Consider the following 14,698-nt stretch of genomic DNA (forward strand, 5'->3'; position numbering starts at 1 on the left):
AAAGGTAAATGACTATTACTAATCAGTAAAATGTTGGTTTTGTTAAATTGAGTAACATTCAGACAATTATTTTATATTTATGATAGCAGACTTTGTTTTTTTAATTTATTTTTATTGAGTTTAAAAGTACACCTCTACCTCGATATAACGCTGTCCTCAGGAGCCAAAAAATCTTACTGTGTTATAGGTGAAACTGCGTTATATCGAACTTGCTTTGATCCACTGGAGTGCGCAACCCTGCCTCCCCCAGAGCACTGCTTTACTGCGTTATATCCGAATTCGTGTTATATTGGGTCACGTTATTATCGGGGTAGAGGTGTATATGAAAGGCCATAGAGATTTGAGCCCTCTTTATCAACAGAACAGCATAGTTAATATAAGCAGAGACTTAGTCCATGTGATTATGCCATTGTGTTACAATCCTGACTTGGAGAGTTAGGTTACCAACAGATAGCTCAGTAATCAGATATTGGAATCTTCAGAGAAACAAACCCCCAATGTTACAAATTCAGAGGAGTTGACCAAAGAGAAAAGGAGGAAGAACCATAGACTGACTCCTGGGGGACACTATAGAAGAAGGATCTAGTGAGAGTATAGACATGTCTGTTCTGAGTCACACAAAAGAACATATAGTAGTGAAACTAGGAGGACTAAGTTTCAGACTTCATCTGTTCCTTGGGAAGTATGTCATTGCACATACTGTCAGCAGCGAGGGCAAGAAGCATGAAAAGGGAGTGTCAGGCATATGTGAGGTGAGATGAACACTGAACATAGCCAGGGCATTTTTACTATTGTGAGAAGGGGTTGAAAGCCAAACTAGAAACTCTCAAAATGTAGCTTTTGGAGAAATAGTGAAATATATGTGAAAAGTCACCGCAGGATTTTCAAAGAAAGGAAAAATTGGTGATGGGAAATTAGCTTGTAAAGAGAGAGTAGGAAGGTGTTTTTGATAAGGGGAATGGTGAAAGGTGATTGTTTTCTGTGATATTTGAGACAGTATTCAAAAGGTAAAAAGAATTAAGAGTAGGGGAAACACTGGTTTTCTTTGTTGTAAATATAATGTCAGTTGGAAATGGGGAGATCAGAGTGGGTTATGAACTGGAGATGTTTGAGCTGGCTGACATAATACTGCATCGGGATCTTTTTCATGGAATAAATCAGTAAATTCCTTGCACTTGAAGGTGGAGCCAGTGATTGCAATTTTGGAAGGAACAAAGGTCACCAGTACCTTTTGGAAGTTGTGAATGCAAAATATAGGTTTTTAGCATTCTGGGAAGTAGTCCTATTCTTACATATTAGTGTATGAAACTTTTACTAATGCAACATTATATTATAAATACTCATTCAAAATTGATGTCTCCTGTTAGCTACTGATTCAGATTTCATCTATGGTCTATGTATCCTCTCTTGTATCCTATACCTTCATTAGCTGTGTTTTCTTGAAGTTAACTTATTCTTTGTGAAAATATGTCAGGATAGATTGCTTGCTTGTTTTATCACTGTTGTTGCATTGATCCTTTACTCTCTGAGATCCAGAGACAAATATCCAAATGATATTAATTAACAACTGCACTAGGGAAAGCCTGGCTTTGTTAGTTTGGTCATCATTCTTGGTGACATAGAAATGATTGCATCTCTGAGGAAGCCAAGAACAGTATCTAAAATTTCTAAGGTCTCCTATCTGAGGCCTCTGTATGACTAGACTCCACTAGCCCTGTTCCTCCCTCTCTCCCCTTTGCACTTCCTTCCTGTGCCTCTTTTATCATCCCTGGGCTGATTGGGCCAATTGAGTTCTTAGCCCATCAGCCTGATTAGATAATTACCCCCAATCAGCTTCTTCTGGGGCACTAATTAGCATCTAGGTGACCTAAGTGGAGGCTCACCTACTCTCTCCCTGCACTCTGTCACAGGGACCAAATCAGAGTGCTCGGATAATCTTCCTCCAAGAATATTAAAAGAACTGGCACATGAAATTGTGATCCCAGTAGCAAGGATTTTTAATGAATCCATAAACTCAAAGCTTGTACCCTATGACTGGAGAATTTCAAATATAGTATCTATATTAAATAAAGGAAAAAAGTGATCTGGAAAACTTTGGGCCTGCAAGTTTGACCTCCATTGTATGCAAGGTCTTGGAACAAATTTTGAAGGAGAGAGTAAAGACATGGAGCTTAACAGTAATTGGTATGAAATACAACATAGTTTTAGAAAAGATAGATTGTGCCAGACCTACCTGATCTCTTTTTTTGAGAAGATAACTGATTTTCTAGACAAAAGAAATGCAGTAGATCTTTTCTATCTGGATTTCAGTAAAATATTTGATACAGTTTCACAGACAATATTTAGTTAAATTGGAAGAGTAATATAGGAATTGAAAAGTGGGTAAGGAACTGATTAAAGGGATGCCTACAGTGGGTCATACTGGAAGGTGAACTATCAGGCTGGATGGAGGTTACTAGTGGAGTTCCTCAAGGATCTGTCTTAGGACCAATTTTATTTAACATTTTCAATAATGACGTTGGCACAGAAAGTGGGAGTATGCTGAAAAAATGTGTGTATGACATAAAATTGGGAGATACTGCCAATATGGAGGAGGACTAGAATAAGAAGATTTGGACAATCTTGACAATTGGAATAATAGAAATAGAGTGAAAGGGACTAACAACAAGAGTTGTTGCTATAAGCTGGGGACTTAACACTTGGAAGTAACAGAGGAGGAGAAAGACAATCCTAGGATGCATTAGACAAGGTATTTTCAGTTGCAGTAGGGAAGTTTTATTACCAATGTAATAAAGTCATTGGTCAGACCTCATCTGGAATAGTGTGTGCAGTTCGGGTCTCCCATCTTTAAGAAAGATTAATTCAAACTGGAGTGGATGCAGAGAAGGGCTACTAAGAGGATCAGAGGAATGGAGAACCTGTCCTACAAGGGGAGACTTAAGGATCCTGGCTTGTTTAGCCTAACGAAACAAAGGCTAAGGGGGGAGATGATTGCTCTCTATAAATACATGAGAGGGATGAGTACCCGGGTGGGAGAGGAATTATTTAAGTTAAGCACCAATGTTGACACAAGAACAAATGGATAGAAACTGGCCGTCAACAAGGTTAGGTTTGACATTATATGTTGGTTTCTGACCATCAGAAGAATGAAGTTCTGGAATAGTTTTCCAAGAGGAGTAGTGGGAGCAAAAAACATTATTTGTTTGAAAAACCCTACGTTTATGGAGGGGATGGTATGATGAAATTGCCGACAATGGCGTATGGCCCATCCATGCCTGCTATTAGCAGATCTCTCTATTGGCTAGAAATAGGATGTAAGATGGAGAAAGCTCTTGAGTTACTACAGAGAATTCTTGCCTAGATGTCTGGCTGGTGTGTCTCAGCCACATTCTCAGGGTGTAACTGATCACCATATGTGAGGTCAGGAAGGAATTTTCCTTCAGGGCAGATGGCAGAGACTCTGTTTTTTTTTCACCTTTCTCTGCAGCATGGGGCACGGGTCCCTTGCTGGTTTCAACTAGAGTAAATGGATTTTCTGTAAATTGAAGTCTTTGAATCAAGTTTTGAGGACTTCAGTAACTCAGCCAGGGGCTATGGACCTATTGCAGGAGTGGGTGGGTGAGGTTCTGTGGCCTGCCATGTGAAGAAGGTCAGACTAGATGATCATGATGTCCCTTCTGGCCTTCAGGTCTATGAGTCTGGAAACAAATGTGTTTACCATTTGAATAGATATGTCCACAGTGACTGCCTGTGGATGCTGTTCTTCGAAGAGCAAATTTTTCTAGCCGCTTCTGAAGCATTAAAAGTTTTATATTTGTTATTAGAAAACTAAGATTTTAAAGCTAAAAATGGCTTTTTGTTGTTGAGTGAAGTGAAGTGAATTGTTAGTTACCAAAGAGGGATGTCCAGATACTATGGATTCCTGCTATATTTCCCAGTTTGTCCTGTAAACCATCTCTAATTTTTAGGTAACATTGGTGTATTTCATAAATTTAAAAAATATCTATTTGTATTGATAGTGGTCCCAAGTGAGCCAAAGTACAAAGTAGGTTTGTTACCCCAATTAATGGCACAGTAAGCAACTGTCACACTAGTGCACCACTAGAGGAAATGATTAAATCAAATGAGAGGTGCCAAACCACTGTAATAGAAGTGTCACAGGATCTGTGTCTCTGTTTTGCCATAGCATTATCCTGTGACAATGTTCTGGTTCACTGACAGTATTACTTAAACAATTCAGCAGTACACCTCTATCCTGATATAACACGAATTCAGATATAACACGGTAAAGCAGCGCTCGGGGGGGGGGTTGCGCACTCCAGTGGATCAAAGCAAGTTCGATATAACACAATTTCACCTATAACACGGTAAGATTTTTTGGCTCCTGAAGTCAGCATTTTATCGGGGTAGAAGTGTAATTTGAAATGGAAAATGTTTTGGCTTAATACCATTTATTTATTTTGCACAGGAAAACGCAGAACTGCTCACAAGCCTCATTCAAAGCCAAAAGTGTCCGATGTTTTTGAGGTACATTTTCAAGAAAATGGGATGGATACAAAGTTCACGGGCTATTCCCAATCTGAGGAGGAACTGTGGGCCCGATTGGAAGAGCTTGAGAGACGAGAAGAGATGCTGGGTGAATTTAACAGGTATATTACTGTTGCAGGTTTGGGCTGAAAGATGTAATTAAAATCCTTACTAGTATGAACAAATAGGTGCTTTTTGTAGTTGATTTGCTTAAATCAGTGATGGTTGAGGAGCATTGCTGCATGTTGAAAAGTGTATGGTTGTTGATTTTGTTTCCATTATAAACTGAGAAAATCCTAAAAACATCCATTCAGAACTCTGGATACTTTTTAATACCTTAAAATTCACAAAAATAAATAAAATGTGAAACTTAAAATAAGCTGCTCAAAATAAAGGAAGATCTGTGTACAGAACCTGCCTACCACAGACTTTCTGTGTGATCAGGATACATTTAATTTCTGTATACCTCAGTTCCCCATTTATGAAATGGAGATGATAAAACTTCCTTAACTCAAGGGTATAATGTGAGAATAAACTGTCTAATGTTTATGAGGAGTTTGGATACTACTGTGATGGAGCCTATAAACACACAGATAGATAGAGAGAACTAAAAGAATTAACTTGGACTCTTATTAGAGGGGAGGGTGAAGAAGGTTGGAACATAAAGGGCCAGATTTTCTACTGGAATCCAGCCCCTGAGTGGTGCAGAGGAGCTGGTATCTGTGTGTAAGTGTCCAGGAAGGAATCCCCTCATTCTCCTGGCATAGGGAAACTACCCAATGGCAGAGGCAGCTCCTGCAACTGCTGCCTCCCTCCTGTGCCTGTCATAGAGGGCACAACATGGAAAGGAGGTTGGAGCATTGCACAGTAGAGTTCCACTACTCCCATCCTCCAATGGCATAGGGGTCATTTGAGACCTGTGCCAGGGTGTGAGTTATAGCAGCTCTCTAGCTACTTTCACAGGCCCTGGGGCTACTGCAGAAAGGCCCTTGATCACGGAGCTGTAACCAGCTCCCTGACACCCTCATCTGTCTCTTGCATTGATTAGAGCTTGGTTGCAAGAGAGACTTTGGCCCAAAGTGTACAAGATGGGTAAGCTAGTATTATAGTGGGACCTTTTGTATTTCTGTAATGTTGTGTACAGCTCCTGAGTAAACAACTCTTTTAATGGTGAATGACCATCCTTAGAGCTGTTTTGGTCCTAAAGCAAAAATTATGATTTAAGACCAGATTGTGGCTCTCTTGTTTGCACTGATAAACATTTCCTTATTGAAGTGGTTCCATTATGAATAAGGGCTCCACAGTCTGGCTCTTAAAAAAAAATTATATCATGCATGATATTGTTCTTCCCTAACCTCTTCCAGAAAATCTCATCTCAGAAGAAAAAGTGGCTTCATATGTTGTTCTGTAAATTATCTTGTTAGGTTATGATATGTGTTGATTAGTTTTCTTTCCTTAAGTATTTTTTGCCATTTGTAGGACACCTGATACAACTGAGGCAAATGGAGAAGATACAACCTCCTCTGAAGAGGAGAAAGAAGATAAGACAGATCTGAATGTGGTACACAGAGTGGAAGACTCTACTACTCAGGACAATGTACAGAAAGAAGTAACGAATTCAGAATTGTTCAGTGGCCAAGTTAATGGCCGAAGTCATTATCACAGTGATGATGAAGATGATTTAGGAGTTGATCATTTTGTACCAACTATATTTTTCTCTCATACTGTTGAACCTAAAAGGGTTTGTACTATTACTTTTTATGTTGTACTATTACTTTTTATGTATTTATCTCCATCTAATGTAGATAGTATATATACTACATGCTTTATTGAAAATAGTGTACCCCATAGCGCTGGATTATAAAGTATACCATTGCTTTAATGAGTGAAAAAAGGACCTATCTCACATAGGTAAAATGGTTTCAGAGTACAGAGCTGAAGCCAATTCCTTGTTTACTAGGTTTAAAGAGGCAGGAACCACAACGAAAGCAGCGTCCTTATCCTATGGGGAGAGTGAGTGAGGTGTTATCTAGAGCAACTCCTATAGTAAAATGAAGAGGCAGCAGCAATGTATTTTTGAGGGAGTCATCCAGCCTACCAGAGCTGAAGTTAAACGCTAAAGGAAGTGTGAAAAGAAGACTCTCTCATGAAGAAATAATGTAGACATATTTCTGACTTATAATTGGGAACAATTTCTCAAGGACAATGGTGGAAGATCCAATCCCTTGGGAGTTTAAAAAGTAATGGACAAAACACTAGTAGATGTACTGCTTTGGTGGGGTTGAGGGTGGGAGTGAGGGAGAGCACTAGATGTCCTAATAGGTCTCTTGCATCTTTAAAATCTAGAATTTTCTCATCTGACAGAAACAGTAGTAGCTACTAGTTTATCTGTCATTGGAATCTAACCATAGATTATACTTCTAATAGCACATCTAAAATGTTACTGCAGCAGAATTCTAACTGTTTGTGCTACTTACAGCCCTAGAATCTTTTTTTTTCTTCTGAAAATGTATTTTATATTTATTTTAGACATGCAATATTGTAAAATGTAAAAGCTATCACAGAATTCAAGGTGTTATGTCAAATATTCATGTGAAACCTTGACAATAAGTTCCATGGCTAGTCTTGTATTTAGGACCCTGACTAGACAAAGTTTAATTTGGCTTTTTATTTCAGAAGGTTTCTTTTGCTGCTCTGTGTTTTGAAACCTCCCAATTCAGTCATGAATTCTCTAAAATGATACCAAAAAGTGATATTAAAGTTTTCACACTACCAGTACTATATCCTATATTTCTAAAAGGTAGCATCCCTGGCCCAGGTGTTCTAAAAATGCCTTTTACATTCAAGGGAAACTAAGCTCTTGGTCGGAATTAATGGTTTAGGATGTATAATCAGGTTATTTATTCTTACCCAATCATAGAATATCAGGGTTGGAAGGTCATCTAGTCCAACCCCGTGCTCAAAGCAGGACCAGTCTCCAACTAAATCCCCAAATGGCCCCCTCAAGGATTGAACTCACAACCCTGGGTTTAGCAGGCCAATGCTCAAACTACCGAGCTATCCCCATCCTGGTGCAAGAAGCTATTTCTTGACACTAAGTGCTAATGCACATGAATTTTGCACATAACATCGAGACAGTGAGCACTGAGAATATCACTGTCAATACATTTTGTTTAGCTCCCCAGCTGCTTGGATATGAACTGACTTAATCCATGCCCTCGTGATTGCTTGATTTTTATACTCTAGACCAATTTGTGTTTTAATTTCCAGGTAAGAATAAACACAGGAAAAAATACTACTTTGAAATTTAGCGAAAAGAAAGAAGAGGCCAAACGTAAAAGGAAGAATAACAATGGCAATGGACACTTGGTTCCAGAACTGCCTAACATCAAAACACCAGCAGACATTTACCGGTATGTAATGTATAGTGATGGTTGCCCTCCTTTTCCCATAGCATGCTTGAAAAGTAAGGCCTTCTTTTGTGTCCTCTTTGAAGCATCCTGCAGCAACTTTGAAATCTTACCCAAATATGGAGCTGCCCAGTGTCTCCCAAAAGAAGCATTTGGAACTGGCTGTACATCTTAAAAAGTGAACACTTGTGTCTCCTGCATGGTTGTCACATGTTTAAACTGCCATACTTCATAGCTATTGCATGCTGCTTTGCTGAGAGTTACATTTTCTCAAACTAATAGCCAATCATAATTCCTTTTAGCAGTGCTTTTAAAATTTACCCCACTGCATCATGCCATATCTTCTGCAACTTAAAGGAAGGAAATGGCTCATTGCAAATTGTTTAAACATATTGTCAATCAACTTCCTTTTAAATATTTTTTAAATATAACTGATCATGTCCATCACATTATGCCTTCTTTCTCTTTCTAGCTTCACTCCATTGTTTCTTTCCCTTGAGGTATCCGTCTGAGTTGTTATTGTCTCCTTCCTCTTTTCTTACTCTCTCCCTCCAGCCAAGCATATTCCTTTCAGCATGTGCTTTACGTCCTCTCTGGTATATTCTTTCTCATTTTGTCCCTCCCTACAAAATTTTCTCTTTTTCTCCTTTTCCATCTTTTCCAGCTTTTAATTCCAGTCTTTCTCTTCCCCATCTGCTCACAGACACACACCGTATCTGTTTACTCCTTATCCATTCACTCCTCCCCCTCCTTCAAAGGGCAAGAAAAATTGACCAGACCTCCAATAGCTAAAGGACTGCACAAAGGACAAAAGTAAGATTGAGACATAGGGCCAGTTTTTTAAAGGTATTTAGGTGTCTAAAGGGGCAGACAGGCACCTATTGGGTTTTCAAAAGCATCTAGATCCTATTGCAGTCAGTGAGAGTTAGAATTTTCAAAAGCCTCTAGGTACTTACTAGGCACCTATCTATGTCTTCACGTACTTAAATACCTTTGAAAGCCTGTTCAGAGGCAACACCGAGGTGAAGAGTCTAGCCCACTGCCTAGTCACAGCTGTACAACTGCTGGGACAAGAGAAAGTTTAGGGATTCATGGTGCTGTCTTTGAATCCTGATCAGGATCTGTATATTTTGTAGTCTTAGGCTAGTAAGTGAGTAGAAAGTGTGAAACTCATAAGAAACAAACAAAAAAATCCCACTTTCTAGCTGTTGAAAGGGAGCTGTCGTACTTTTTCCTCTATGAGCCTGCTTCTGCTCCCAGTTAAGTCAGTGGCAAAGCTTTCATTGATTTCAGTGCTGCACTATTAAACCCCACAGTTCACTGCTCGTTCCCAGATCCCCCAGCTATTGTGAGGTAGTATTGTTGAGGTATCTCCTAATGTACCTCACCTGTTTTTGAATTCTCCTTTCTAGTGAATAGTTCCAGTACCCACCTCCTCCTCTGGCAAGCTGCAGCAGTACTAAATTGACCTGATTCCCGTTGGTTTTATACTACCCATAGGGTTTCTAAGAGCAGCAGTGGAAAATAATAGACGCTGGTCAGTTATCATTACAGTTTGGGAAAGCTGTGAGCAGCAACAGAGGGATGGGAACAGTATCTGTAGACTCGGGAAGAGGACTCTGTGACAGTTCACACTGTTCATGTTTGGAAAGTTTCTTCAGAACCTATGAACTAAAAACTTATTTTATTTTTAGTGAAAGTGTAGATTCTGCAGAAAATTATGGCACTTGCCTGAGAAAACTTCCTTGTCCTGTGCGAGTAAATGTTTCAAGCACTTGTTTTTATATTCTACATCTGAAAATGATTTCACACTAGAAAGCCTTCTGTTATCACAACATTCTATTTGGTTTCTGGAAATAAAAACCTCAAAATCATCTTGTGACTATAATTTTTCTTTACATTTTGCAAATCAAGCTGTTCTGTCAAGTGTCTAAGAGCTATACACATTCTTCAAAAGGGGAGTTTACCAGCCAATCCTTTAATAGAGGCATGACAGTGTTTGGGTTGCAGAATTACTCCATGTTCATTAGTAAAGAAAATGCTTTATTGTATCTTTTAAAGGTACAGTATTGTAATACAGCAGTTGAAAAGTTAGAAATGCAAATCGTAATTAATTTGTACAAAAGACAAAGTGAGATCACTGTAAATTTGTCATCTGATCCTGAAATAGTTTATTAAAGCTAACATTTTCCTTTATAGAGTCTTTGTTGATGTTGTGAATGGAGAATATGTCCCTCGTAAATCAATTTTGAAGTCTCGAAGCAGAGAGAATAGTGTTTGTAGTGATACCAGTGAGAGCAGTGCTGCTGAGTTTGATGACAGACGAGGAGTTCTGAGGAGTATTAGCTATGATGAAGCTACTTACAGTGACAACAGTGAAGGGATCTTGAGGAGGAAGAGGAAGAGGGGCAGGAGCATCTTCCAAAAAAACTTTCAACCTTATCAGGGACATTTGAGGTACATTTTTTTGATTATTATTTGACTATTGATTGTTGGCATGGATAAAAAGGAAAATGCTGGGTAGTGTAGTTGCCTTTACCATCAGTTTATTTAATTTCTTTTAAACTAATTTTCCAGCTCTCCCTACCTCTCTCATCTTTGGCGAGAGACTACCAGAAGGCCCATTCTTCTCCCTGCACTTGTCCTTTTCCTCTCATTGTGGGATAACCAGCTGAGCTGACTATTTGCCACTTTTGTGTAGCAGTAGACAGTATCCCTTCTACTGAGCACATTGACTTCGTGGCTTTCAAATTTATTGACACTCTGGGACTTCCCCACAATTTAAGTTCTGAGGTGCACCATAGGGTAACAAAATCCTGGATCATGCAAGATTCCCACTTAATCATTGCTAATCTGAGGGAGGGAAGGTGATTTTGTGTATACTGTAGGCTCTTAATATGCTAACACATTGATTCTGGAGAACCTCCAGGGCTTATTTTATATTTTAAAATAAATGGTGTCAGTGGGCTCATCAGAGTGTTTACAGAGTCCCATGATAGGAGGAGGGAGGAAGTTGTCCAGCGGACATAGAGCTCAACTTCTGGCATTCCGGCCTTTAAGAAGAACCTGCTCTTTCAGGCAAGATGCCATTGAAGAGCCAAACCAAATATATTTCCTGTCTTTGGAAAGTCTTGGGTAATTTCTTATCATTAATGATAAGTGCATGTGCATGTGCTTGGTGAGTAGCTGCGAAAACCATTGAGAATGTTCAGAAATTAGATGTGGCTGCTGCTATGCCATGCATGGGATTAATATTTTACTTCTGTTTTTGTTATGGAAAATTACAGTAATTTTTTAAAAGTTAGGTTCCATTGAATTTTCAGAAGTTCTGTAGACAGAAGGCATCTTCAAAGGGAAATGGTTTCTTCTGGAAAGATAGTTATTTTTAAGAAAAAGTAGACTCATGGAAGCCCAGCCACATGGTCCTGTTGTTGCAACCGTCATGCCCCTTTTGTTTTTCTTTATATCCACTTTGTTATATTTGTTTAGACCTAATGCTGCTGAGGGATCCATGTGGCAGCCCTTATGCCTGCATAGAGTCCCGTTAACTTTAAAGATATTCAGTGGGGAAATAAGGATCTGCTGGCATGGATTCTTTTACAGGGTTAGCACTACAGATTGTAATCTCTTTGGGGCAGAGACTGTCTCTTCTGTATGTTAAGCATCTAGTACACTTTTGGTCACTGTAGAACAATAGGTTTCAGAGTAGCAGCCGTGTTAGTCTGTATCTTCAAAAAGAACAGGAGTACTTGTGGCACCTTAGAGACTAAAAAATTTATTTGAGCATAAGCTTTCATGGGCTACAGCTCACTTCATGGGATGTATGCAATGGAAAATACAGTAGGAAGATATATGTATACACAGAGAACATGAAACAATAGGTGTTACCATACAGACTATAAGGAGAGTGATCAGTTCAGGTGAGCTATTATCAGCTTTGCAATAACAAATCATTCCTATATCAGTTCATTCTCTGAATAGGGCATGATTATCTGCAGTCTCACTGTATTTTTTTAAGTAATTATATCACACTGAGCAAAATGCTCCAGTCAGAACTAAAGGGACATTCACTTCTAAAACAAACCATATTGTTATGCTTTCAGTTGGTTTTAGGGTTGTTTGAAGTGTAGTATTTTTCTGGCAACATTTGCCATGTACTGAGCTTTTCTTTTTTCCTAATGCAGCAGAACATCAGTGGCTGTATTTTAGTCACCTTTTTATAAAAATAACACTGGTGTTATTGAACAAATCAGCTGAACAGGCACAGCTTTGGGCTTAGTTTAGCTGTTGGAGTACAGCACGAAAAACATTGCTTTTTTGCAGGTACTGCAAGAAGAGTTACTATTTTGTTTTGCTGTGTTTTTCTTGGCAACAGAGTAACTCTTAAAAGAGCAGATACAATAAATCTGGTATCTATTCCCTCCCACCCAATATAATGACCAAATCATGGGTGTAAATTAGTGTACCTTTTTTCTGAAATGCCCTGAACCATTTTTCATTTTTGGCACATAATGTGACTTCTTTTTGAAAATGTAGTATTTTATATTGCATAAGCACAGTGTTATGCATACTGTAAACCCATGGCTGGTACTAAAAGCATTTATGAAAAAGCGTTTCTTCTTAGCTGCTTTTCAAATTGTAAATATCCTAGCTGTTTCTTTGTCTTAATATAGCAAAAAAGCTGTAATGGAAATTGTAATTTTAAAATATTTAGCATGTATGGGTTTAGTTCAAATTTATAAAGGAAAAAAAGAATTGGAAGTCTTTTGTTGTTGTCTTAAGTATAAACTGCCTTGACCAACTTTTGATTATTTTTGGTAAGAAAGAAAAAATAAGAACCAACAAAATATAGGTAAATTTGTATTCCAGGTGCCATCTTGAGGCAATTAGAAAAGGCCAAGATATTAAGCCATGAAATATGATATATGATGTGAAATGCTGACAGACCTAAAATCTGAAAATTTTTCCCATTTGTTAGCCAAGATGAAATTTCCTGTTGCATCATCTATTTTATTTTCTTGAACATGTATCAGTGGGAAGCAGTTTTTTCAGATCATTTATGCAGTTAGGAATGTGATTAAGTAGTACTTTTAAAACACTATCTTTCATTCAGATTTCTTTGAACAAGCTATATTTTGAGGTTAATTACAATTTGGTTACTTATTCAAGGAACTACCACTGATTTAAAGATATTTCTTTAATAACAATCCTAATAAGGCTAATATAGGGTAATGACCTTATGGGCAAAGCTTCACATCTGCATTTTATTAGCTCATTCTGAGTTTTCTTTTCTCTTGTAGGCTTTTTCTGGAACTGTTATAGAAAAAGAGCCTTTGTCTCCCTTAATACCACACCCAAGCATTGCTCACCCTGTTCTGCCTACCATTCCGGAGCGAAAATCAGAGGAAGTTCTGTCTGAGGCATCAGAAGAAACTACAAAGAGGATTTCAAAATTCAAAGCTGCCAGAATGCAACAGACAAACTAGGCCCTGTTGCCTACACAATGAAAGTTTGAATATTAACGCTTAGTTTCACATTTGTTGAGATTATGTAAAACTATGTGCATTACATCTAGTTAGTAAAAAGGTATCTTATGTTAATTTGGCATTGTTTATCTTAATAGACCTCTATTGGTGATATTAAAAAAAAAAAAGTAAATGTTTGAACACTTCAATATTCAGTTTATTTTGTCAATTTCCCTTTATGTGGTCATCACCTTTGTATATGTTTGCCTTATAACAGCACTTGGAATAACTTTTCAAAGATTTCTCTTCATATGCCATTGGTTTTATGTGTAAACTTGAATATACAGGTAGTTTTGTATCAGCTGTGATATCCTACTTACCATCTGGACAGTTTTAAAGAAACTTTTCAAATTGATTCAACAATTATATTTCATTACTTGCTTTAGCATTTTAAGAAACTCTTGTATCCACATTGTTGTAGGTACCTGCAAAAATTCAGTTTTTTTTCCTTCTATTAAACCTCTGATATCTTACTGTACAGATCTCTAAAACAGAATGCTATGTTCATGTACATTGCAGGGAAGTTTCTTTCATGGAAAATGGTATTTTGTAAAATTAAACTTTTCAAGTAAAAACAAAGCTGTGAATTTTGGTTTTTTTGTTGATTTATTCATTTAAAATAAAATGTGGAAAGAGGTGGTTCTTTGAAATGCCTCACTATTGCATAAAGACACAGTCTATTCTCTTCCCCCTTTGTGTAGCAAACACCCATTAATTTCAGTGGCAATTACATGCACATAGGGAGAGGAGCATAGACCCAAGCGATGGTTACAAAATCCCCAGTTCTTTTATACAATCAAATAATATTTTAATTGTCATGGAAATGCCCAGAGAAGGTGGCTGCTAAGGATAAATGTCTTAATGGCTGCAATTTTATTTCAAAACTTAACCAGACTAAGGCACCGAGAACTAAGGCAAAATGTCTTGCTGCAGCAGATAGACATGGTTCTGTGGATTTAACCATACGCTTACCCAGGTGATATTCCTTCTATCATCCTGCACAGTTCTTGTTCCCACCAGAATCTGACTTTCCAGGCCTTGGCCATCTCATTTGGACAGCAAGTCTACTAACACTACTCCCAGATAAGTATTTTGAGCCAGGGTTTAGCCATTCTGTGCTCTCGGGTTTGTCTCTGTTCCTGTGGTGTAAACTGTCCTCTGCCTCACCCAGGAAGACAGTTTGGGCGACTGGAGACATCTCTTCCAGTTTTCAAAGTTTTGTCCTTACATTTTTTT

The 14,698-nt window shown here is 38.1% G+C and overlaps 1 protein-coding gene across 1 annotated transcript in view; it reads left to right on the forward strand.

The window, feature by feature from the left end:
• URI1 (URI1 prefoldin like chaperone) overlaps nucleotides 1–14,041 on the forward strand; it is a 58,757-nt gene extending 44,716 nt beyond the window's left edge. The window contains 7 exon segments of the mRNA XM_030581316.1: nucleotides 1–4; nucleotides 4,469–4,649; nucleotides 6,007–6,268; nucleotides 7,798–7,940; nucleotides 10,137–10,321; nucleotides 10,324–10,394; nucleotides 13,238–14,041. The exon segment at nucleotides 1–4 is cut by the window's left edge and continues 57 nt beyond it. Of these exon segments, the coding sequence (XP_030437176.1) occupies nucleotides 1–4; nucleotides 4,469–4,649; nucleotides 6,007–6,268; nucleotides 7,798–7,940; nucleotides 10,137–10,321; nucleotides 10,324–10,394; nucleotides 13,238–13,423 (1,032 nt within the window). The 3' untranslated portion in view covers nucleotides 13,424–14,041.
• Nucleotides 14,042–14,698: the final 657 nt, after the last annotated feature.

This window comes from Gopherus evgoodei, chromosome 12 (assembly GCF_007399415.2).
Source record: "Gopherus evgoodei ecotype Sinaloan lineage chromosome 12, rGopEvg1_v1.p, whole genome shotgun sequence".
NCBI lineage: Eukaryota > Metazoa > Chordata > Testudines > Testudinidae > Gopherus > Gopherus evgoodei.